Below are 27,616 nucleotides of genomic sequence, written 5' to 3'. Positions count from 1 at the left end.
ATATATTCACTAAATATCAATATAATGTTTATGTTTGTCACAAACACTCTTTGTGGCATAACTCCGGTCATCATTTTGAATGTTTCACCCCAGATAAAAGTTGTCCTTTGTTTAACTGATTTGAAAATGTTTATTGTGATAAACTTACAAAACTTTACTTTGTAATTTTACAGCTGAATATAAACTAAAGTAAAAAACAAAACGTCGTAAATATCTTGCACAGAATTATTCCCACACTTTGCTGCATTGTGTTAAAGTGTGTGTGAGGTCAGCAGAGATTTCGCTGGACTGTTTTTGCTGAAACAAATGACCGCCAACGGGAAAAATTATGAAGAGATTTTGAGGCCTCGAATGAGGTGTCAGGGGAGCGGAGGATTAGAACAAAAGAGTGAAGCACTAAGAAGAGAGTGAAGGATAGCACTTTCGCTTCAGGAAATAAATACTGCAGGATGAGTGATGAAATGGAAGGGAGTAAGGATGAAGGCGAAGTAAAGAGGAAGGATGAGAGATTCCTGAGGTGAAGGGATAAATGGTGAACTCAAGAAAGGACGTGGATGGAGTTAAGGGAAGTGAAGTTTGTCATGGATCATTTTGGGTTAGAGAGATAAAGTGTGTGTGTGTGTGGGGTGGAGGGTGGTGAGTAATGGAGGAAGAGTGGATTAAAAAAGGTAGTAAAAAAAAAAAAGATGAAAGTGCACAAAAGAGAAAGATGGATGGAGACAAAAGTAGCTGGCCAGGGAAGAAGGACGAAAGGAGAGATTGGAGGGAGAGGGAGGAAGGACAGGAAGAGGATTGGGGGTTTAGATTGGCCTAGCAGGGAAGATCAGGTAACAGGAAGTCAGATAGATAGATAGATAGATAGATAGATAGATAGATAGATAGATAGATAGATAGATAGATAGATAGATAGATAGATAGATAGATAGATAGATAGATAGATAGATAGATCAAACTGTGATGGACCTCACATAGATTGTGTACAGTATGTACAGTGCCTTTGTTTGCTGATTTTGTCAGGACATGGAGACCAAAGCCTGGTCCTAATTAGGCAGAACCTAATTTCTGAGGAACTGGTTGAGTTTAGGGATAAGATTTGAATTGTGATTAGGTTAAAGTTAGGGTTATAAGTCACAGATAAGGTTTGGGGATAATGGTTTGTTTAGGCTGTCCAAATGAATGGAAGTCAAAGCCGTGTCCTAAGAAGAATAGCTGTGCAAACCGGTGTGTGTGTGCATGTGTGCAACATGTACACTCCTCTTTTGGCCCTCGTCTCTCTTCTCATGGTTTCATCACATGATCAAATGTGATAACAATGCGAGCCGTGCGGGTAAAATGTCATTTACAGTGAGGAGCAGTAACAGGTTGGCAGGAAATCCCTGGATTTACTCTGTCATGGGTCATCAGCCTGTGGCATCTCTGCTGGGAATAATGACTGGGAGTTTAAACTACAGGGAAAATGATATCTGGGGGTCATTAAAGACATGAAATAATATATATTTTTCAAAAACCTAGCTCAAAACAACTCATAAAAAGATTAAGGCAGCGGCAGTTTATTTGTGATGTAAAATATCATCCAACCTGAGTGAGATCATAGATCATTTGTACCTACCTTCTGAGAGGAATGATCATGGATAAAAATCCATAATCTTAACTTTTCACACTGTTGATAATATTGTATAAATGTCCTCTCTTACAGAATGAAACAATAAAAACTGAAATTTTGGCTCTTGACAGTGGCTTTAACACCAAATCCAAGCAGGATTCTATCCAGTCTGTAGGATGTTCACAGTGGAGTGACAATATTTTCAGTCTGAAAAGTTAGACACATATGTAGCAGCTGCTTGAAGCTGGAGAAGTTACAGTAAACTAAACGGGGAAAGGACTGAATTTCTCAGGGAAAACAAACGACTGAAATATTTAAAATTCAGTAGTTTGCCCTCAGTGAATGAACCTTTTCATTGCATAACATCATTCATTAAGTCATCTTATTCTCTCATTGCATAAACAAAATTATAAAGATGTTTTGTTATGACTTAACACTGCAAGAACGTTCTACCATGGACACTATGTTCATTCAAATTATCAGCACCATTTGCTGATAAGCAGAAATGAGTGGATTTACAAAGTTAATATAAAACTCTACTCCTTCCACAAAATGAAGTTTTACTGGATTCACAAAACTTTTTTGATCTCAATGTCACATCAGAGCAGAAGTCAAGTGATTGTCATGTCTTAAAGATTCATAGTTGAAAGGAAACAAATATCTAAATCCAGTTTAATGGCAAACTAACCAATAATTGATAATTGATTTAAATCTCAACAACCGAAAGATTTAAAACCCAGAATCACAGCAGTGCTTGAGAAACAAAAATGTAGTATAAATGACAGTGTGTGTTACGTTCATGCACTTTTTTCTCTGTGTAGCGTTTAGTCTTTCCCTCTCCAACATACTTACTATTAAAAATGAATGACGAATGAACAAAATCTAGGACAAACTGTCAACGATTTTACTCGCAAAATGTTTTCTTTTTGAAAAAATTGCAAAAAAAAAGATGAGATTTAGGTCAGAGACAGATTCTGAACCAGTCCTGACACACACACACACACCTCACAAAGAGGATGAGAGGAAAATATGAGACCCAGGAGAATAGGAGGAGGAGGAAGAGGAGGAGGAGGAAGAGTGGTGAGAAGAGGAGACGCTCTGTGAAATGACTTTTTGTGCATGCGGCAGATTCCAGAAATACTTGGTGCACTGCAACAATATACAGCCCAGATCTAATGATACCCTGGGAAGTCTGTCAGTGGTGTAATGAGCCTGAGTCTTTATTTGTGTGTGTGTGTGTGTGTGTGTGCGTGCGTGTGTATCAGAGGTAAAATGTCAAAAATAAGAATTTATAGAGACTGAGACTGCCGGTGAGTTTTTTTTTCTTTCTTTTTTTTTTTTTTTTTTAAATAAAAAAGAAATAATGGGAATTGTGTGATTAAACCAAGGTCTTGATTCTTGATTGTATTCACATGGGTGCGTGTGTGTGTGTGCGTTTCTGGTATGCATTTTGTATCAGAGGGGGCCTAATAGGCTTCAGATGTGCCCCCTCCACTGACAGTATAGTATAGTGTGTGCATGTGTGTGCAGCTTTAACATAGCTGCCTGTGCTCAATTTGTACATAAGAGAGTTCAGGATGACATTTGAACTTCTTCAATGACTGTAGCTCTCTCAGGGAATCTTCTTCTTCTGGTTCTCTGCAGAACTTTACTCACTTCCAGACCTGAGATTGGTAATTTTTAACTTAATCTTTGTTCTGCGATTGTCCCTCTCTGTATTTGCAGTCATGAGAACACGACCATAATACATTTTTATACGCTGTCGTTGCCTTGTTTTTTGGGGAACTAGATGCTGATGTTTTATCTTTGCAATCCACAACGAAAAGTAGTGGAAGTGCTGCCTACTTATTTGCTGTGAACAAATTGTGTTTACTCTATCCGAATGTTAAGAATCTATGTAGTTTGTTCAACTTATGCAAATATATGTTTACACACATGTACTCAATATCTGCACATCTGCTCTCTATAGACTTGGAGGCAGAACGCTTTTGAGATAGCGGAGCATAAATCCACAACATTAAAACAAACTATTTGTGGCTTACGGGGGAGTTTGGGGCTGCAGTGCTGCTCACAGGTGCAGGGAGCCGAGTGCTATCCCAGCATGCATTTGGCAGGAGGCGGGTTACACCCTGAGACATTCAATTTGGAGCCCCCAGATGTCCTAAACTGCACGTCTTTGGACTGCTGATGGAAACAAGAACATCAGGAGGAATCCCCATTCGGATAGAGAGATTATGCAAACTTAGTGGAAACGGCAGTTGTTGCGGAGACAAGTTTTGCTGAACAGATCTTTTCATACATTTTTTTAAATGATCGTAGCTGATGGATCCATCACAACAATATTTCAATGATGCCTAGGTTACAAAAGGGCACACACTGTCCTACTTCAGCAGCAGAGAAATAGACATCCTCATGTCAGACTCTTAGATTTGACAGACACCAGGGCGGGCCTCAGCCTGACTAAGCGGAACATTTACTATGCAAACAAATCTCCAAATAAATGATGACAAACACATCTTTGCGGTGGCTGAGACGATGTGATGCGATAGCCAAGATTTGACACGTACAGTGAAACCAGACGCTGTTTTCGCGTGTCGCTTTGGTTTGGCAAGGCTGCCGTTTGTCAATGCGGAGTCCACTGGCTGCCTTCAGGGGAATAAGACACATTGGAGGCAGATGTAGAATTCCCCCTCTGGATGTCTTCGGTGATTTTCCTACACGAAAATGGTCTTAAAACACAAGATGCATAAAAAAAACCAAGATGAGGGACAGTGGTTTGGAAGCAAAGGGGGAGGCACAAGAAGACTCGTGGGGGTGCAACGTGAGACAGATTTAAAAGTCACTTCGAGAAAGGAAAAATGACACCAGTGAGAAAGTAGAAGACGGATAGACAGAAGAGACAGAACGTGATGTAGAGGAGAGAGTGGTTAAATGGATAGATGAGGGAGAGGTGGAGATGGACAGACAGCAGGAGAAGGAGAGAGGTTGGTGAGAGGTGAAGCTGTGGTTTCCACTGTGAGCCGATGAGCTGCGGGAGCGATAACAAGCTACAGATGGAAGCTGTTAACTCGCCTGTGTGTGTGTGTGTGTGTGTGTGTGTGTGTGTGTGTGTGTGTGTGTGTGTGTGTGTGTGTGTGTGTGTGTGTGTGTGTGTGTGTGTGTGTGTGTGTGTGTGTGTGTGTGTGTGTATTTATGTGCTTGCATTTTTGTTTTTATTTTTGTGAGTGATTTATGAGATGCAACAGCAAAAGAAGACATCAAAGAGGACCTTGGTCCTGACAGAGGGAATCAATGATGAACAAATGATTATTACTCATTTGTGGATGAAAGCTCGGGAAACTGGACCTTTAAAATAGTTTTCCACAACACAGTTAAAGTGATCAAACAACCCGTCGACCTGCCCTGAGACACTCTGACAGGATCATCACTAAAATTAAAAATAAATAATTCCCCAATTTAAGTTCAAGTAACAAAGTTGTGTTTTCTCTAGAATAACCCATAACAACAAACATCACATCAGTAAAATCACAAAATAGCTTTGAAAAGTTTTCTATTATTATCCTGTCATTTTCTGTAGGGACTGATCAAACATATTTAGTCATAAATGATGATGGTGTCTGTTGGACCGAGAGGGTCATGCAAAAAAAGAGAATATGGAAAGTTATTCTCATTATTTTTTAACAAATATAGACGAAGGAGCATTGGTTATGTATCATAAACACCACTAGGCCTGCAGATCCCTAAAGCTTTGAAAGTTTTAAATATACATTTCTTTTCTTTTGCTCACTTTAAAAAAAATATCTTCTTGAAGCTTCTGATACGTGTAAGTAATCTACCATAGGCCATTTACCAGGTCAGAACCTGCAGTCTTATATTTGACACACGCATATCGTTTACAAAAAATGTGATAGTTAGCTGACAGAATCCGCCTTCTGCAATCTCTGCTGTCAAAACAAAGAGGTGCACTGTGAACATTGAATCCTGATCTGTAAAAGACTCATCACACACACACACACACACACACACACACAGTAGTTTCGTGCCAGTCTTCATCACTCTCAGTGCAACTGCAGGTCATCACAGGTCTCATAGCTGTGAGGACAGAGTTGAACTTGTGGAGACAGACGGTAATCAGCTGAAGACGTGTCGAGCCGCCCGCATGTTTCTGCTGATAAACCCCTGCGTGAAAACATGCATCGGAGGCTCCTACAGTATCTGCCGGTGTCAGTGCAGAATGTTAATGTTTCATTTGTGCTGAAGTGACTTAAATATTTAGGGCATGGGAACACATTTTGGATACAACTTCATCTCATCTATTTACAAAAACGTACAGAAAATTCCCAATGATGAATAATATTGAAATATGATGTTAAAATGTATATACACTACCGTTCAAAAGTTGGGGTCACTTAGAAATGTCCTTATTTTTGAAGGAAAAGCACTTTTTTCAATGAATATAACATTTAATTAGAAATAGAAATACACTCTGTACATTGTTAATGTGGTAAACGACTATTCTAGCTACAAACGTCTGGTTTTTAATGGAATATGTACATATGTGTATAGAGGCCCATTTCCAGCAACCATCTCTCCAGTGTTCTAATGGTACATTGTGTTTGCTAATCGCGATAGAAGGCTATTGGATGATTAGAAAACCCTTGTGCAATGATGTTAAGACAGCTGAAAACAGTTTTGCTGGTTCTTTGACGAAAGCCAAGTTTGAAGGGCAAAATTATTACTATATTTTGAATAAAAATCATTATTTCTAATCTCGTCAATGTCTTGACTGTATTTCCTATTCATTTTGCAACTCTTGATGAATAAAAGTGTGACTTTTTAATGAAAAACACAAAAAAAAATGTATAAGTGAACCCAAACTTTTGAACGGTAGTGTAAGATTGCCATGACCTAATTTAAACTGTGCTAAAAAGGTACTGCTCTTCCTCTCCTCATCATGTTTTTTTCACTCTGCCAGTTCCGATAAATCCACCAGGAAATCACTTCCCTCTACGTCTCGTGGCCTTTTCTGCCTGTCTCTCTTACGACTCATTATTTTCAGCCACCTTCCCTTCTCTCCCCACTATTTTTTTTCTTTCTCACTCCCTACTCTTCCCTGCAGCTTTAAATTTTTAGATCCCGTCTTTCTCATCCAGCGATTCCCCCCCCTTTTTTTTCACCGTCTCCAAAGGACTTTTGTTGCAACATTTAGCAGACGTGAATGTTTTCTCGCCTCAGCGGACAACAGCGTTCGGCACGGTTACCAGTTTGCCATGGGAATCGCTTTCTCTGCTGTGAAGACGCCCTCAGGGAGAAATATTCATACGCAATAGAGAGAAAATATGACAAAGTTTGTTCTCATCGCTGTGAACGTCTTCTCTGCATTTGTGATGACGGGGATCTGATTATTTTCAGAAACAATGAATTTATCGAACAAATAAAGGCCTGATTAACTGATTTAAAATATATTATGTATAGTAAAAAAAATATATTTATATATGCATGTGTGTGGGAGCTCAAGGGTTTGGATAGAGATTTCTGAAAAAAAAAACAAATGAACTGTGTGCATGAGGCTCCAGTGATGGACAAGGTGTCACTAGAAACAGAGGGCCCCCTGTGCTTCACTTAGTCCGTATCCTCGCTGAGTGGCAAGTGACTGAGGCTATTTTCTCACCACTATTTTCTCACCACACCACTGTGTGTGTGTGTGTGTGTGCGTGTGTGTGAATAACAAGCGTGACAGACGAGCGGTGAGAGACAGCCAATTCACCCCCAACGACTCTTCCACTGAAAGTTTGGAATGCCAATGACATCTTCTCACACACACATATTTCTCTCCGCATCCCATTACCTAGACTGACTCTCTGAGAGAGAGAGAGAGAGAGAGAGAGAGAGAGAGAGAGAGAGAGAGACGGAACAAAAGGAGGAAATGGGAGAAGTGTTTGTGTGAGAAAGTGGAAGATCTGGACACTGCAGGAGACTGAGAGGCTGAGAAGCAGCACAGGCTTGTGGTTAAACTTGTGTGGGTATAATGTGCGTATAACCTGCCTGTGCCTACATGCGTGAATGTGGGTGTAAAAGACAGGAAGGACACCCCACATCTATCTGAACTTCAATTCAACCCACTCTGTAACACTCCTGCAGTCGTTGCATCAACATTTTGACTGTGAAGCTGCTGCCAGATCGGAGAGGAGAGCCAGGTGCTGCCTGCTGTGTACAGATGGACTGCTGCTGATAAGAGGGAGTGTGCCATATTACCCTATGAAGTCATCCTATGAAGTCATGCGCCGCAGATATGTAACTTCTGCTTCCGAGTGTTTCTACGATTACTCTGGATTCAAATGGTCACATTGAAAGTAGCCTTGCTACTTTTTAAAGCACATTTTAGGAGGTGATTATATAAACTGATTTTGGGCCACACTGGGTGTGTGTGTGTGTGTGTGCAGTGCACGATATCTGTGTCACTGATCTGCTGCTTCTGCTGCAGCTGTGGAACTTTTGCTTTGTTATAATGCGTTTGCCTTTGAAAATAAAACATACACCACCGTTCAAAAATTTGGGGTCACCAATGCAATAATGTGTTTTCCATTAAAACTCACACTTTTATTCATCAAGAGTTGCGAAATGAATAGAAAATATAGTCAAGAAACTGTATTATTAAATATTAGAAATAAGGATTTTTAACCCAAAATAATAATATTACCCTTCAAACTTTGCTTTCGTCAAAGAACCAGCAAAACTGTTTTAAGCTTGGCTAACGTAATTGCACAAGGGTTTTCAAGGGTTTTCTAATCATCCAATAGTCTTCTAACGCCATTAGCAAACACGATGTACCATTAGAACACTGGAAATGGGCCTCTATACACCTATGTACATATTCCATTAAAAACCAGACGTTTGCAGCTAGAATAGCCGTTTACCACATTAACAATGTATAGAGTGTATTTCTGATTCATTTAATGTTATATTCATTGAAAAAAAGTGCTTTTCCTTCAAAAAATAAGGACATTTCTAAGTGACCAGTAGTGTACTTTTAAACACTCAGCTCTGCAAATATCGGGCAAAAAGACTGAATACAATTCAATGGATTCAGTGAAATGGAATGTTTCATACAGGTTGTGTGTTGTATTTGTGACATACAGTATCTGACTGATCATTTTCTCTGTCAGTGCTGTGAGACGTGCCTGGCTCGTGGGAAAAATTAGACGAGACATTCATTAATTCATCGTCTACTTGCTTTACCCTCCACATGAGGGTCGCGGGGGTGGCGCTGGTGCCAATCCCAGCTGACATAGGGTGAAAAGCGGAGTACGCACTTGACAGGTCGGCCACATGGAGACAAACAACCATTCACTCTCACACTTAAAGTGAGACTTAAAAAAGAGCAAGAGTGAGTGAGACACACCTGAAACGTGTGGACCTTGACTTATTTATTTATCAAGTTTATATAAAGGGTGCTATCAGAGCTGCAACTAACGATTATTTTCATAATTGATTAATCTGTCGATTATTTTTTAAATGTCATAAAATATATAAAAAACACTGATCAGTGTTTGTTAAACCTGGAAATGAAAATGTTCTCGAATGTCTTGTTTTGTCCACAAACCAAAATGATTCAGTTTTAATGATTTCTTTTGTTTATTGGGAGCAACGAAACAAATAAAATATTCACATTAAAGATGCTAAAACAATCAGAAATCTTGTTTTAACCATGAAAAAAGATAAGAAAAAAGATGAAAATAGTTGACAATTAATTTAATAATTGATTAATAATCAATTCATTGTTTCAGATCTAGGTGCTATAGTACCAAAAAACCTAAGAAAACCTAAGGCGCACACACACATGCTCACTGGTCCAGTGCCAGCATGCACATTCACAAATGGATAGCAGCTGTTGTGATAGAAAACACGAGAAAAAGCCTGCTGTGAGCGCAGGTTTGTTGGCTGAGGAAAACAAAAGTCTCTGATTAAAATTGTTGATGAGGTTGAACAAAACTCAAGTTGCCTGTTTTTCCACTATAGCACACAAGAACATTTATTCCTGGCCACATGCTGACATGGAGATTACATTAGTCAGGCAGGTGTAGAGAGTGAACACTGTAAGTGTGGATGTGGCAAATTGAAGTAATACGCCTGTAATAGATTTCCACCTAAAAACGAGTTCATCACTAAAACACTGGTTAACTGCTGGAAGCTTAAAAATAAGTCTCTGTGAGCTCAGACTGCAAATGAGGACAAATCTCTGTAATAATGTGTTTCTTATTTATAAAGGTTTCCATCATCGTGCTCCTGTTTTGGGTTAGTGTTGCAACTGTGAATGCTACTCTCTAATTGGGAGTGAAAGAGCTGTGAAAGGCCTCACAATCATCATCTCCTTGCTGCATGCCTACAGTTTACACTCAACTTTCTCTCATCATATTTCATTGGAGTTTTTATTTTACTCATCTTTTTTTCCCTCTCTCTCTCTCTCTCTCTCTCTCTCTCTCTCTCTCTCTGCAGACCTGCTGGCCACTAACAGGTCATCCGTCTTCAGCGGTCACCACGGGCAGCTCTCTCTCACTTCCGTCTTCCTGGACGAGTACCGTGACCGCCTTTTCCTGGGAGGGAAAGACGTTCTGTACTCTCTCATGCTGGGACCTGCCAGCACCGAGTCCAAAGAGGTGAGCGCTAAGGCACTTTGATTGATTTATAGTAAACTATATATATATATTTTATTTTATTTTTTTTTAACTGTACATACAGTAGATAATTTCATTTTCATTTAAATGTCAGTGGATTTATAAGAATGTCACTGAAAAGATATGATATAGGATACAATGTGTTTTCCCCAGTGTTCTCTCTCAGCAGAACATCTGTTAAAGCACTCTCTGTCATAAATCAACCTTAAATGTGTGTGTGTGCTTCCACCTGAGCAACCGTTTCATTTTATCTTGCTCCTCAGGAAAACAGTGATGAAAATGTTAAATAGAAAGAGAATAAACGCTTCCTGAAGCTGTTTTCTGGTGTAAATTTCGTATAAATTCATTGATAAACAAAACTGCAGCAAAATGTGTTTTGTATGTTTGCACCTCTGGCTCTTGATCCATAAACAGTGGCTTTAAAACATTTACTTTAATCGAACTTCCCTAGCCAAAACATTTGCACAGTCACAAGTCCTCACTGGTAGAAGAACACCTGTTAAAGTGCAGCTCATCATAAATCAAACCACATGTTTCCATCCACTTCACCTTTGATCCGTGCATGTATTTGTCATTAAAGCCCCGTGTCTAACACAGCGTTTACACACAGCGTAACAGTTGCACTTTCCGTTGCTTTGCCAGAAAAACACGAGAGATTAATCACCATCACGTTTCATTTTTCTCAAACACAGACAAATTAACTCGGAGTAGGAAAAGAAAGAAATGCTCGCATGCATATATTTCATCTATCACAAATAGTAGATAACTGATCAACTGTTTCAATTACATGATCTCCCTATTTAATTCAAAGATGACCAAACACAGTGTGTTTACAATTATAGAAAAATGTGCCTCTCACATTACATCGGAATTCACATTTAGTGTAATTTATGCCGTGCAACAGACAGAGATATGAGTTTTACAGTGATTTGTGGCGTGAGGGAGTTGTTATACTTCTGAGTTATAGCTTATGAGGTTTAGGGATTTGTTGTTTTTTTATGACTTTAATAAAGGAAATGAGGAGATTTAAATTAAACAGGACTTCACTCCATGTCCTAGTGTATCTGTAGGAAAACAGGATTGGGTTGCAATTTATTTATTTATTTAGGGAAACCAGTCTTTTTTTTTTTTAGCACACAAAATAACTTTAAAAAATGAAGTGCAATTCCACCACTTATACTAAGACAGAGAGTGAGAGTGTGCGTGTACTTGTGCTTCTGCTCGGGTCAAATACACAGAGACACAGTGAATTCACATAAGCAATGAACCAGACGTCGCCCACCTCGTCAACCATTTAGTTACTCTTCATCCTTCGCTCTCAGCCTTCAGCCTCCTCTCACTGTTCTCTCTCTCTTGCTAATGATCACACATGAAGCTCGCTGACAGTCTGAAGCTGCCGTTTGAGATTTAATGTCTGCAGCGCAGGGGGGCGACAGTAGCTCAGTGGTAGAGCGATTTGTCTTTTAACTGGAAGGTTGTGGGTTTGATTCCCGGCTCTGCAAGTCTACGGTGTGTCCTTGGACAAGACACGTGAAGGGATAGTTCCGGTCCTGTCGTCACAGACACTTAGTCCGAGACCGTTTGTGATATCTATCTTTAAAGCAAGTTACGTCAACCCAAGATTTTGGACATGGGTTGAGCATGGCCCGATGGTGTGCATCCTTGATATTCAATTTGTTGCATTTTTTGGAGGGAATTAAAATTTTCACTGATTTATCATGCTGCATTTTCGCTGATTTATCACGCTACACCAGGCAGGCAGCGGCTCATCAGCAGCAGCTGCGCTGTCTGGAGCGGGGAGGTGGCAGTGAAGAGGCTGTCCTCACGGTGGGGGAGACATTTTCACACGGTTCAACGCAGAACATGGTGTTATACTGTAAGGACGAGGTGTCCATTCACCATTCACCAATACGCGAGCACATATTTATTTTGCATTAACGTGCTACTACTTTGTGGCTAACTTGGCGGACCCGTTTCCAAAGGTAAGCTAGCAAGACTACGATTAGCATAGCGTAGGGCTAACATAATACAAACACTGTGCAACCTCCGTTAGCCTTTACGTTCCTTATCATGCATTACCATAACTGAAAAATCTTCTTCAGCTCCCACTATAGGAATACATACTTCCTACGGGCAATGCACAATCTCGCCTCGATGTTTGCACCACAAACAAGTATGCATATGTTATGTTAACACATTTGAACAATAAAACCGCCATCCATCAATATGTCAGGCCATTAATGGTCCAGTGTTTCTGTCATTGAAAGCCAACAAAGGTTTACAAGAAGTCACAAAAAAAACTGTGCTGAAAGAAAGAGAAAAATGATTGAACGTAAGGAATTATCTATGTTGCTGTGATAATCACCATGTTGAAACGCCATTGGCCTCCACAGCTGATCCCTGCATCTGCCATCAGGTGTGACATAAGAGCGATGTATTTAACTTTACATTTCGCTCACTCGACTAAATGTAGTGTTTGGGTTGAATGTCTTCACCTCACCGCTCAGTTTATCCAGTACAATAATGCATCTGTGTGATTTGTAAACAACATACACTACTTTTTTTTGGTTTGCTTTTCAAGTTTTCATAAGCAGAATGAAGTAATAAACCACAATAAAAAAAAATTGCATCCATTATAGGAGCTTAGTCGTTCCCAGTTTATTCTCTGCCCACCACAGATTTCAACGTCTCTGGCATGAACACTTGTTTGTCATCCTTTCTTTCCACCATAAATCTGATCAGTGCAGTAAATACAAAACACAAGTCAAGTAAGATCTAATTCTTAACACAAGGATTTAGTTTAAAAACAAGTCAAACAACATTATGTCAGTCAATTCAATGCATTTCTGCCCGGACCTTAACGTGGATCCAGTACCTACTGAATGACATCTGTGAAGAGAAACAATTAAATTCAATGAAACCCACACAGAAGAGAAGTAAAGCAAATACTGGAGGAGTTCATTTGAAATTAATGTTTCACTTGTCTTCACTTCTTTCTATTAAATATTTTAAATGAAATGTCCCATTGTGTTTTACTTTCTTTTTTTTTTAGTAAATGAGGTTTTCCAACAGTATATCTTCTGGCTCGGTTTGTGTGACAGAAAAATGTGACGTGCTGAAAGCAAATCAAGTTAAACCTTCTCTCCAAGGACTATATTTTATCTAAAGGGATTGAATCATTTATTTATATCAGGTTATATTCTTACCTTTTTGCCACCTGATCCAGTCATACATCACCTGTCTAGCAACACAGAGCAAACGAAAGACACTGATGGTTTTGTCCATGAAAAATAAAATGTGCCACAGTATATACAGTAGCAGCACTACAGCAGAGCCCGGTCCAACTCTTCCACTCACATAGCAAAATATAAATATGAATTTATATACAATACAATAATAACATTTTCAGCAGTTGCTTATGGCTTCAGTCCTGAAGACATACTGTAAACTAAAAACTCCACATTGTTTAGAATGTGGCAGACCAACAAAGACTTCATCTTTCTGGGAATTTGGCTTCATAGTCATTGGCATTGACATTGTGTCGAGTTTATTTACAAGTGCAGTAAAAAAAAAACTCTTAAAAAGCCTGACTTTACATTACCGTTCTGCCTGGCTCTCTTTAATTCCAGCTCTGAGGAAACATCAGTTCAAAACCATCGCTATCATGACTCCAATGGCCTAAGAACAAACAAACATACAGTAAATGATGGCTGAGGCTGCAGGATTAGAAATTAAAGAGCCATTTGAAGGGGCCAAGTCTCAGTGATGAAGTGTTAAGGAGCAGTTAAACAGAGGAGACTCTTGGATGATGGATGGAATATTGTAGCACATTGATTTCAGATCATTGACAGTCAGGTTTTAGGCAGGACCTGATTCTGCAGTACACCAGTGACTGTCAGGCTGCAATGAGACTGCTTTAGGTCACTGTGTGCATTGATCTTAGACGTTAATATCAGTCCAGGATCACATAATAAAAACCCATCTAGATATCTTAACCTTACATGGGCCCATATTTATTGGCATGACAAAAAGTATTGTTAAAATAGCTTCCAGCTGTTTTTTTGGTTTTTGTTTTTTCTTTTACAAAATCAGGTAGAGATGTTGTAAAACTGGTCCAAGTTAGGTTTGATTTCCTCATAAGAATATGAAGACTAGGCCTCATAGTTCCTTACCATGACATGGGGTAAAGGAGCAGGAACTTATCGACGTGTTGAGCAGACTTTTGTCCCAAAAACAAGGTAAAATAGAGTTCCCATTGTTCTCATGTTCTTATTATCAAGTTCATCTAGCTGTTATTTCTTATAATGCAATCGTATCAACATAATTTAAAAAAGGCTAAGTTAAATTGGGGAGGGGGAAATCCGTGCTGTATGAATCTGCCAAAAGAACATTTACACTATAATGTGCAGTATTTTCCAGTCTGAAGCAACACAAATAATTCACATGATTAGTAAATAATTCACCGGATAAGTACTTTGTTTTTTGTTTGTGTTTTTTTTGTCTTGGCACATTTCCATGAAGTAGAATTACTGCCTCACAGTTGTGTTGCTCCGCCAATCAGTCAAGTTGCAGGAAATTTGGCCACAATCTTTCCCCGAGTTATGACAGTGATGAACGACCACAAAAGTGTGTTTGCAGAACGTTATGATGTCATAGCGAAGCTGACCTTTGAAAGTTTGGGTATAAAATCACTTCATCATTTTGTCATTTTTGTGAAACACATTTTTTTTGTGGTCACTCTGATCTTAACTCCTGACGTTTGACCACCAACTTTTGTGCCAAATTAAATTCTCATGGCATTTTCTTTTCACACGGAAATCTATTAAACTTTGAGAAATATGTTGCCTGGATGCAGTTATGTTTTTATCTTTTCATTTAACGGACCTCATACAACATAATAACACAACTGTGGTTCACAGGAGTTTAATCTGTATACCATGTTTCACTCACTGTGATGTATTGACTGTGAACATCTGCGATGGACAACGTTTTTCTGCCGATATTAAATCGAAGGTTGCGATGAGTCAAAGAAGTTAATGTACTTCAGCTTTAAACCAAAAATTCACTCACATTTCTAACTCAGTAACTATCATCTCAATATCAGTTTCTGTCATTTCATCAGATCCATTTCATAGAAACTCTGCAGCAACAGTAGAAGCATTGACTCACACACATGCTCTTCATACACTACCTAAACACAAACAACTGAAGTAATGGATGCTGGGTACATTTGTATTCCTCTCTGCTTTCCATTCTCCCTGTGAACTAAAAAAAGGGCAGTTTGGACCATGCAGACAAAGGCTCATTGTCTCTGAGAAACCTGAGAGTCGCCATGAAACTGCAGCATTGCACACGCCACTGATGCTCAGTTACTGAACAAACTCAGACTTTCCTCTTCAGTGGCAGTTGGATTTCATTTTTTCATTTGTAGAAAGGCGCTGTGAAAACTAGCTCCATTGTTTCATGTTCAAAAGGTCATTTGCATGTTTGTCTGAGATTCAGCTCAGCTCACTGGAGCTTATTGAATTTAAAGAATGAACGACTTTGGGACTCTCCTCATTTACCAAATCTTGGATCTACACTGTGAGAACCTTTCTCGAGATGTGGAAAGTTTTATTTGTGTACATTTTACTTCTTTGGATGGATGGTCCATCTGAGGAGAACTTTTCAATTTGTTTATATCCAAATATGTGATTTATTTTTTTAGACACAAACGATTGAAACTAAAGTCGTGAGCTACTACAGTCACCACTATTATAGCATATTTAAACATATGGCCAGTGTAAACTGGTTAGCACTCTTGCTTTTGCAGAAAGAAGACCTGGGTTCGCAACCCAGTCAGGACAAGGGCCCGACTCCATGGAGTTTCCATGTGCTCCCCATGTTTGCATGGGTTTTCTCTGGGTTCTCCGGTTTCCTCTGACAGTCCAAAAACATGCATTATTTGAGGGTTTAGGCAAATTGGACACTCTAAACTGACTGTAGGTGTGAGAGTCAGAGCAAATGATAGCGGTGATGGACTGGTGAACTGTCCAGGATGTACCCTACGATGGCCCGATGGGCAAACACACTGCACCGACCCATAGCACATGCAGAAGGAGAAACAAGCTGCATATTCACAAACGAGGCAGATTCAAACATACAAATGAAAACAAAAACAAATACAACGCGAGAGAAAAAGGCAAGAAAAATTAGCTGCAGAAAGCCAAAACACATGCATCAACAGAAATCCCAAGAGAGAAAACACAAGCATATTCAATAACGGAAGTTCTCTGGATCTGTGGTGCAGCTCTACGACCAGCCGTTACGATACTCCTGGTCGTGTTGAACAAGAGGATAAAAGTTCTCCTCCTGTAACCACACAGTTTTTATGATCAGTGTTTTAATTTGGCAGAGATTTTGTGGTAAAGACAAGTGGTAAAGCGGCTGTCGCTGGACCGTGCTAGACCAATAAGGTGGCAGCTTTTTGTCAACACAATTCAATCTTGGGAAATAGTAGCAAAGATGAAGAAAATAACAAAATAGCCCGTGAAAATGATCGGAAGGGATTATAAACGGTGTTTGCATGTCACCTCCATGAAAAACGAACAGCCAAATAGACAATAAGATGAACTTAGATATGTCAGCTGGGATTGGCACCAGCGCCCCCTGCGACCCTCACGTTGAAGATAAAGGAATGAATTGATATTCATGTTTTTCTAATAACATATATCAGCTAAATAGAAAAAGGTTTATTACTTGAGCAAATCAGTCACATCACATCTTGCTTCTAAAATCGTGTAGCATGTTCTTCTGTGTTTACTATGCTCAATATAAATTCCTCAATATGAAAAAAGTAAACATGATTACACTGTCAACCAAACTGATAGTTTGTGGCTTAATTCACTTGGGTTGTCAACTTGTTCTGACCTTCACCCGACACAGTAGACCTGAACTCAGTTTATGTTTGCAGCATTAGTGAAGTGTAAGATGGTTAAATTACTTTTTTTTCTTTTTTTTTTAAATGACTGACATAAGAGAACACTGTTCCTTTTTAAAGCGGGAATTAGTTCCAATCAAAGCTAATGTGGAGTCGGTGGGTTCATCCACAGTAAACAGGACATCGTTTTATTTATTTATTCATTCAATGCTGCAAGCATCACAAAAAAGCCCTTCCACCTCCAGGGCTTTTGGGGTTGAGGCAGAAATCTGAGAGACAAATGATCACACAAGCTGAACTTGTGAAATGAAAAGGATCTGCTTGGCTAGACATCACGAGAAGGAATTAAGAAAATACACAATGTGGTTTTTGTAACTCGGGTGAACCGACCTTTATGTATCCACTGGCTCGGGCTTCTGGTTTTCTAACAGAAATGATAAATGCATCCGTCATGTCTCAATCAGGATTTGAGTTTTACAAGCCAAATGTTAACTCCTTCATCGTGTGTGGAGGATCTGCTCTGCTCAATTTGCTTCTAATTGCTATAAAGTTCGATTTACAGAGAAAATATTTCAAAGTTAATGACACGTGGGCTGATTATTATGTTTTGATTGCATAAAGAGAGTCACATACAGCCTGTGCTGGAATTACATTTTGCAATACGGCTGAATAATAGTGCTCTCGACATTACTTCTATGTTGTGAGATCGTTAATCATAAAGTTTTCTTCTTCTTTTTCTGTTCGTCTTTGTCTTTATGTTATTCTCCATAGATCTACTGGCCCCCGTTACCTGGCAACAGAGAGGGCTGTATTGAAACAGGGAAGGAACAGGTAAGCGACCGAGTGTTAATCGCTCCGTTTTAATTCATTTAGAATACTTGTTTTTGGATGTTAGGGGTATATTAGTTTATGGAAAATGTAATCAGGTCAAATGTGTTTCATCTATGTCATCCTCTTGATCGGTTAAGCTCAGTCTTGGTGCAGCTGCATTTGGATATTTGATCGTGTTTCCAGCAAATATAAATCTGGCAGAACAATCAAACTTTTTCTTATACACTACCGTTCAAAAGTTTGGGGTCACATATACAAACGTATTCATTAAAAGAGTTGCAAAATGAAGCAAAAATATAGTCAAGACATTGCCAAGATTAGGAATAATCATTTTTATTCAAAATAATAATTTTGCCCTTCAAGCTTTGCTTTCGTCAAAGAACCAGCCAAACTGTTTTCAGCTGTGCTAACATCATTGCACAAGGGTTCTCAAGGATTTTCTAATCATCCAATAGCCTTTAACGTGATTAGCAAACACAATGTACCAGTAGAACACTGGAGAGATGGTTGCTGGAAATGGGCCTCTATACATCTATGTACATATTCCATTAAAAACCAGACGTTTGCAGCTAGAATAGTCGTTTACATTAACAATGTATAGAGTGTATTTCTGATTAATTTAATGTTATATTAATTGAAAAAAAGTTTTCCTTCAAAAATAAGGACATTTGTAAGTGACCCTAATCTTTTGAACAGTAGTGTAGGTGAACAAAATGCTTCCAGTTACAAAACAGTTGGGCAGATCTCCCCGTGGCACTTATGTCCTCCAAACTTAAGCACGTCAATTGCTCCCTGCCTTTGGGGATAATTTGGCTGACTCGTGTGGTCTGCCCTCTGTTCTGCTTTCCATGTTTGTCTTAGACTCTTCTGAGTCTCTTTGGCAGTTAATTTTAAGATTTAAGAGCGTAAAAACATACTGGTGAAGGCTACTGTGAGGCCACTTTTTGTAACAGCAGCCCCAAAAACACACATGCTGTGATGGGAAGTGCAAAATTTGCCTTTAGCATTATCCACTAAATGGCATAGTTAATCAGTTAAGTGACGGTGTTATGCTGTCATTTCCGTTTCCTACCCTAAAGCCTACCGCTCCAGCTTCTGCACATTAATGAAAAAGGTACAGGAAGGTATGACTCAGCAGTCTCCACTGCACATCGTCTCTGAAGGAGTCGATGGCAGCACTGTCAAGGCTGTGTTTCCCAATGAATGAAGAGGAAGCATTAAGACAGAACTGAGGAAGAACAATGTTGTAAAACCTTTATTGGTTCTGAGAGGGCAGAAAGAAGGACGAAATTAATCTCCTTACCAAAGGAGGAGATATGAATAAGTGAGAAGAGGAAAAAAAAGAAAGGGAGGACAGTGTCCATTTAATTATGACCATGTGTACAAGAGGAAGTAGGGAGGAGGGAGAATCTAAAGCAGGATTCAGCTTTTTTAAGATGTATAGTGCAATAATTGGGACCAGTGCTCTAGAAAGTGTCAGCACCTTGAGTTGTTTACCACTTCACTGGCTGACTCGGCTTTCTGTTTGTTAGCCTGCAGGCTGTGAAGATGCAGCTTTAAAACAGGATGAAGGAGAAGAGAGGGGATGAGGAAGGGATGATGGTGGTTTTTCAAAGCATTATAAACTTGAAAGGAGTGATGAAGTTAGGCAGGTAGTGCACGTCTGCAGGAGTGAGTGAGTCAGGGTAGAAGTTTTTAGTTTAGCCTGTCAAAAATACAGTAGTTTATCATGTTAGTGTCACGCTGACTGAAACACTGTTCAATATTATACGGACATTATAATTAGGTGTGTTAGCATTCGGGTCACAACACCACTGTGCTTAATAAGCGCACGGCTGCACGTTGATAAATAAGCTAATGGAGTAAAATGACGGACAGAAGGAAGGAAAGGAGAGAAAGGAAGAAAGGGAAGTAGGAGAGACTATGTACTGACGTTTCTTTTGATGTTTAGAGCATCATTAAATTTGGTCCCTGTTGGTGAAGAAGCTCTCAGTGGTTTTGGTGTTTGCTCGGAATACGAAAGCTGGCACTAATTAGCAGTTCACACATACACACGACCTGTCACACACACACACGCACACACGTGCACAATGAAGACATGCTGCTGTAAGGGTTATATATCATGTGGTCATGTAACGAAGTCTGACCACCACCTCCATCTGGAACGGGTTAGGGGTGTGTGTGTGTGTGTGTGTGTGTGTGTGTGTGTGTGTGTGTGTGTGTGTGTGTGTGTGTGTGTGTGTGTGTGTGTGTGTGTTTGAAGTGGCAGGTGTGTGTTGGGTGTCTTATATCAGTTTTATTAGGTGTTTCCTCTGCACACGGCTCACAAGGCTCATAGGGTGCATGTGTGTGTGAGTGTGTGTGTGTGTGCCCATGCTACTGTACTGTCCATGGTGAGGAGCAGTCACAGTCCATTATTAAATAGACCAAGACTGAGTGCGTGTGTCACCTCTTTAGGACCAGTAGACCTCATGGGGACCAAAACTCCGTCCTAACCTGGTTAAAGGAATACTTCACTGATTTTCATTTAGCTTTGTATTACCACAATAGGGGAAGCATTTTTATAACAATGGGCTTCCCAACTTCAGTTCCCCCCCCCCCCCCCCCGAGTCGAGAAATATCTTAATTCTTTTTTTTTGTCACGTGCCCCACCACATAAATGTGAGTTATGGAGGTTTACTTAACTTGTTTTTAATGGTCAAAAACCTCAAAAAGAAATCTCTCCTCACTGAAGCTGTGTTCAGCTGTGTTGTTATTGGCCAGCCAACGAGGGCTTTCCTAACTGTCTTGTGATTGGCAAATACCTGTAAGTGACGTAATTCGCACTCCAGCTCTCAGAAGCACAGCTCCCCCTCTGGAATGGTGGATGCACTGCTCATTGCTCATGCACTGTACGCAACAGGATGTGCCCTGACTAGTGCCCGGAGCAGGAGGATCTGCTGTTCAGGAGAAATGCTGTTTACGTAACCAGAACCGGCTTTTTCAGAGATCTCTCTGAGCCCGAGATTACAATACAACACAGCGTTCTCAGCAGTGGCTGAACTGTTTGTTTCGAACCTTCAGGGCTTCATAAACGAGGTAATGACACAGATACACACTAAAAAAAACAGCGTTAATTGGTACTTCCGTTCTATGGGAGCTTTAAGTTTAGGACTAAGATTTGATTGTGGTTATTAAAGTTAAGGTAAGGCATCAAAGGTTATGGTTAACAAATATTATTTGTCTCAGTAATTTGTTAAGACCAGTGCAATGTCCTAAGAAGAATAGTTCCACAGACATGTGTGTGAGAGAGTAACAGTGGGATTGAGTGAAAAAGATGTTCGTCTCTTGTTAAACTACACCGACTGCTTTCTGCATTCCCTCATGTCTTTTTGTTGTTGTTGTTTTTCAGTGTCAAGTCAGATGAATTACTCTTCCGTCTTGTGGCATCGTCTACAAAGCAGGAGTCTTGCACACACATGGACACGCACATGTGATATCTCATATGTTTGCTGTCTGTGTCTGTTAAACATAACTGTGTTTGACAAAAAGTGGTGGAGGTTAAAAGCCAGAGGGTCCTCACATTGTTTTGTTTTTTTTGTTGAACTGAATGCTGTGCTTCAGATAGAGTATTCAAAAGACTTGCAGGCAGGTTGAAGAAAAAGAATGAAATAAAACCCTTTACATTAGTTTTTAGGCTGAATTATTCAGGGACAGCAAAGCAAAACTCTCCACTTGTCCTGTGTGCACTGTGACGCAGCGACAGCGTTACCTTTAGTTATCTTTTTAATGAAAGTCTCCGTCTACACTCCTTCTCCACGGACAACTGTCTCTTCCACCTTAAACATGTTTTTGCTGATAGCGTTTCCTCCGGGAGTCGCAACCTCATGACCTTCACGTCATTAATTACAGCTCAAGCAAATAAATAACGTGTGAGTGAGGGGAGGCACTCAGTGATTTCAGCCAAGCGTGTCCTGTCATGTTTAGCCTGTTAACACATTTTTCTGCTTTATCTTTCAACATTTTCTACTTGTAATTGGATTGATTATGAGCTCAGATCTTCAATTTCTCCCTTCATTGGAGACTCAAATATTGTCAGTGAGAGAGCTACTTCTTTGATTTGGATTCAGCAGTATGGTCACTGCCACTGTGTTTCAAGATAAACTTCGGTATTTTTAATGTTTTGAGTCTAAAAACTAAAAGGTAATTCAAAATAATTGTCTCATCTCTGCTGGCTACTGTAAATGCTAATTTTTTCCACAGCATAAAGTCAATATTTACTTGCCCTTGTCCTCAAATTTAGTCATATCTCACTTTAAAAAGGCAAAAAAAAAAAAAAAATGTTCTTGTGTTCGGGTCATACTGTACACAGTGCTAAACAAGAGGTCAGAATCGGGAGTAAATACAGCAGTACTTTAACATAAAAACAAGTGATTGGTACTTAAATATAATAACTTTAATTATTAAATGGCTGGTAAACAGTGTGTGCCATTTAACAGGTCTCATTTCTTGTCCTCTATAGTGACTTGAATTTTTTTGAATTTTTTTGAATTAAATATTATTTCATTCACTTCTAATACCTGCAGCTCTTCTGGTTACACTTGTGTACCAAATGAACAACGTGTTTTGGATAATAAAACAATCCCTCTTTATGTCCCCTTAATGGATTTTGTTTAATATTAAATTGAAAAAGATGCTGCAGAGGTTGGAGAACCAAGTGTGATCCGCCTGTGCTGGTCTCCCATTTTTTCTTCTGCCCAGATGTCAGTTAATGTTGTTTGTAGCTCTCATGTCTGCCAGAATTCCAAGTGAGGTCACTGTGGTTTTCTTTCGCCCCAAATGAATTGTCCCTTGGTTCCATACTGTAGTTTGTAGGTATTTGGATGCAAATCATCTGAGACACATTGGCGAGAGTTTGTTGCAATGGCTGAATGTTTTCAGGAGTTGGCTACATAGGAAACTGGTTTCTTTGAGGATCAAATAGCTGCTGAGACCAAAGACCTGGATTAGAGAATTCATCCAGCTGTTCAAGCTTTGAACTGCCTTCATGATGTTTGTGAGCGTGCGATTGTGTATGAGGTCCTGCTGACTGTAAGGTATTGTACGTGTGCAAATGTGTGTGTGTTTCTGCCCACGTATGTAAATGTTTTGGTCCTCATTTCCTGTTTGTATTATACAGAATGTGACTCGCCTCCACTGAACATTGGCTGTTTATACTGGAAAGGTCTCTCCATGTCCAAACTTGCCGCTCCCTGCGCGAGTCACTCATCATAGAACAAGTTTGGCTCCTGAGGCTTCCATTGCTCTTAGCTCAATGTTACTACTACAACTGTGGGTGCAGTTCCCTCACTGTTAAACTACAACAATATGGGGGTAAAATTTGGTTAATAAATGACCATGTTGCCAAAACACTTCATCAGTTTACTCCATTTTTCTGGTGACAACTGCTTCGTTTTTTTGTCACAATTCTGTAACTCACCAGAAATGTGTAAGAGGTTGAAAGTTCAGGCTTTTCAGTCAGGCTCAGGACAAAAAAAAAAAAAAAACAGAGTGAGAAAGTTTTTTCCACAACCTTGAGTACATTTTCTTGACTGGATCTACATGGAGCATATTAAACATGTGTCATAGCCAGACTGCGATACTTACCATAAACAAATCAAACGTTGATTAAATGATTTGTAGCCTGTGGTGCTGTTACTGCTCATGTTTCTCAAAATAAAGACCACATTTTGACATAGACCGTTTCTTTATGTGACGGGGGAAAACATTTGTGTCCACTCCTGCTCTCTGGAGTCACCTTCTCTACTACCTTTTTGGCCAAAGCTCCCAATTCATCTCCTGAAAAACTTAAACGAGTCACCATCACTGTGGTCAGGTGAAAAATAAGGGGTTTAATAAATCCACTAATAAGAAGTAGAACAGTGGTTTTTCATACTACGCTGGACATTTGAGGAGAGCCCTACTCTACCTCACAGTGTGTACTATGCATCAAGAAATCAATCTATTGCACATTGTAATAGTATTGGCAGTGTTCTTGTTTGTTTATGGTAATGACACATAGCTCTCAGGCCAAACGTAGCAATCATTTTTGGTTAAAAATGCTATTCATACTGTTTTAACCTCCACCTGTGGTTTTTGTGGGTAGCTTCCACTTTTAAACTTCACGACTGGACAGCAGGGTATTGTTGAGAAAGAGAATGTGGTTAGCCAACCTTCCCATGACAGTTAAAGGTTAATAAATTGACATTGCTATTTTTTTTCCCGACAAAACAGCGCTTTCCTTAGATATTGATGCAATGATAAAACATCTCCAGTTTAAAATCCCCTCACTTAAGTCTCCCAGTGAGACAAAAACCATCCAACCACTTCATGTTCTGTTTAACACCACTCCCTTCATTGCTACTTGAGCTCCATCAGGACCACACAGATGTCTCAAACCCACAATCCCAGGGTGGAAGCACAGAGATACATTTTCTCAATCCAGCATTTTATTCCTCTCTTTGCTCTCCTCGACCACACACACACACATCTCCAAGACGACTCCCTGAGTAGTAGAAAGGAAACGCATGAGAGACAGATTTCTATTCAGTCTCAGTCCACTTGGTCGGCCTAGTATATCTCCTGTAAGAACATAGACACCTAGTGTTCTGCAGCCTGGAGATTCCACTGTGGTTTCCACTGTGGTTTGGCTCAAGTGAAGTCGGTCTTTATGATTTAGTGAAAACAATTAGGGGGGAACAACAGACCAGAAACCACATAAAAAGCATGTCTGATTAGCTTTATGATATCCCCTCTTCCACAATATAAATCAGCAGATTTAAACCCAGATGCTTCTACTTTGTGTACACTGAATAACTGGTCATAAAATTAGATTTATTAAAACACATTTTTTTCATGCAAATGTCTGTCTGTTTAATTTATTACGGGCCCGCTTTTGTTTGGGCAGAGAAAAAAACCATCAGCAGGGAAGCACAGTGTGCAGATGTAAACTCTGTCTTGTAGTGCACTGACATGGTTTACATCAGGTCTGCAGCCCTTCAAAACACTAAGGAAGGCGATCAACAGTGTTTGACAGTCTGTCTGCGCCTTTGAGAGTGACGCAGGCCACACACACGCTTAAGACGAATGACAAACCGACTTGAAATGGTCTCACAAAGGACATGCACACAAAAAGACCAGCATGCTTTCATACGTAGACATCAGGAAGTGATGTGTATGCAACATGCAAAGGAAAAAAAATCCAATGCATTCATTTAGTATCAGTATTTGTATTGGACTGCAAAAAGACAAATTACATACTTGCTTAATTGGTCAGATCTAGGTTCCGCAACATTATCTGCCAAACATGACTTGACCAGCACAGAGTCCAGACCTAAACCCCACTGAGAATCTCTGGGATGTGCTGAAGACGCCTTAACAAAACACTACAACTGCATTATAAATACAAGAGTTTGGCAAAACATGCATGCACATGTATGGATTGAAATACATGTTGTGTATACATAGGCTTATTGAGGGCCATGGCAAATTGTGTGTCATAATGAACGCTGAAGGTAAATGTATTCAATGTGTGACCCCCATTTTGGTCAAGCACTATAGTTTGACCTGCTGTTGGTAAAGATGGAAGTAGTCCGGCCCTCTGCTTCCTCTAGACTTCAGTGAAGCATGGAGATATCGGGATGCTCGTTTCCTTAAACCCCCCCCCTTCATTTGTTCTTGATTTGTGTCTGTGTCCTGAGCCACTGACAGATATCCAGTAGAATCTATTTTTTATTCCTTATTTCAGTTGCTTTGACATGTTTGAGCTAGAAATGCATTACTAATAAACAAACAGCAGGACAGTTGGCCACCAACATGCACCATTTACAAAACAATATCTACATTTAACTTTGCTCCCTTTCTCACTGCAAAAGTTAAATTGCTAATATTCATCACTGGCATCAACATTATATGTTTGTTATTTTGATCAAACTTGCAGTAAAACATCAAAACTACCCATTGCATAGTATATGATGTTGTGCAGAATATATCGTTTTAAAAGAGCAGGTCACTCTGGCAGAAATCCAAAGATCACAGATATAATTCCTGTGTGGGACACTTAAGCTATCTCATTTCATCTAATTATGCGCTTTCCTTAGCCTTCATTATAAACAGATGGGACCAATTGTTAAAAAAAAAAATTTTATTCACTTCAATTAGCAAACTTACTGTAGTTAAATGGCAGTTTGTGTTGCATTGTGTGATTTCATTTATTCAATAGCTCTCTTAGTGCATGTGTGTGTGTATGTACTTGTGTGCGCTCGTGTGCCTAAGAGCGGATGTTTTTACATTCCATACCTGGCAGACGTTTCCTGCTATACTAGGAACATTTGACAAATGCTACTTTTTTTGCATGGAAATGTATACATGGCTATTATTTGCAACTTAAAGCAAGGCATTCACGAAATAGCGCATGATATTTGAGGTATATATTAACCTGTGTTGTGTGCGTGTGTGATTTGCAGACGGAGTGTGCCAACTTTGTTCGCCTGCTGCAGCCCTACAACCGCACTCACCTCCTGGCCTGTGGCACCGGTGCATTCCAGCCCATGTGTGCCTTCATCAACGTGGGGCACAGAGGAGAGGTAAGCAGGGATGTGAGGGGTATCTGCAAATAAAATATGTGATAAGAGAGCAGGTCTAACTGTTCTGAAGTCATTATTATTTGGCTTTGGACGTTGCTCCTTCTGCAGAAAAAGCTGCCAACTCTCCTCAAGTAAGAATTTGATTAAACTAGTGATTGGATCGGCAGTTCATTTGAGTGTACTGAATCACTAGAATCCGCTCATTAAAATGATTCGTTCAAAAGATTTTTTTCACCGAATCGTTCAGTGCTTATCAGGAGCCCAGTGCCCTGCTGCGTGACTCACGTCCTCCCTGAGTCCAGTACGTTCGCACCGCGGGTCATTGAGTGAGTGACAACGCGAACGAGATACATGTCCTCGGCCACAGTTCTCCAGTTCTTTCCAACGAATCATTCATGACCGACACAACACTAGATTAAACAGTTGATACAGCCACTGGTTTACTCATAAGGCTATTATCACCATTATTTATGACCACAAAGAATGACTCACAAATTACTTTCATACATATTCAATAGCATTTGTTAATTGCATTAATTATTGGTATTTAATATTAACACTTATTTTAAACCAGCTTTGGACCCAACATTTGATCGACCTACATTTTTAAAAGGTAGACACAAACACTTAGATGTAAGATTGCATCTTTGTCATTTGAAGTGTAGAACAATTGATGCATTCGATTATGAATTATATAACTCTATAATGGCTAAACTATTTTTGGATCACCAGACAAGTTGACACTGTTACCGATTCAGCAAAGACTAAAGCAGAAGTCATGGTGAATTCTACAGGAAGGAGTGGAGATCTAACTAGGTTACACTATGGTAAGAAGTCAGACCCTAAATGTTGCGGCACATCATTACACATGTGAGATGACAAAGAATCACAATCAATGGCCTTGAAGCCGTTCTGTGAAAATCAGGCTAATGGAACAATTACATGTTTTCTTTTACACAGTTCAGACTGGCCCTGCTCTACGCTC

The 27,616-nt window shown here is 39.6% G+C and overlaps 1 protein-coding gene across 1 annotated transcript in view; it reads left to right on the top strand.

Moving 5' to 3' along the window:
• The window catches only part of sema3bl (sema domain, immunoglobulin domain (Ig), short basic domain, secreted, (semaphorin) 3bl), a gene marked incomplete at both ends in the record, with an annotated part of 61,149 nt that overhangs the window by 10,406 nt on the left and 23,127 nt on the right, over positions 1-27,616 (top strand). Inside the window, 3 exons of the mRNA XM_083895722.1 lie at positions 10,100-10,260; positions 17,969-18,028; positions 26,512-26,631. Coding sequence (XP_083751848.1) covers positions 10,100-10,260; positions 17,969-18,028; positions 26,512-26,631 — 341 coding nt within the window. The remainder of the gene's footprint in view (positions 1-10,099; positions 10,261-17,968; positions 18,029-26,511; positions 26,632-27,616) is intronic.

The sequence above is a fragment of the Microchirus variegatus genome, assembly GCF_963457635.1.
Source record: "Microchirus variegatus genome assembly, chromosome: 9".
NCBI classification, from domain to species: Eukaryota; Metazoa; Chordata; class Actinopteri; order Pleuronectiformes; family Soleidae; genus Microchirus; species Microchirus variegatus.
The sequence above is the reverse complement of the archived record's forward strand: the minus strand, read 5'-3'. Positions and strand labels throughout refer to the sequence as shown.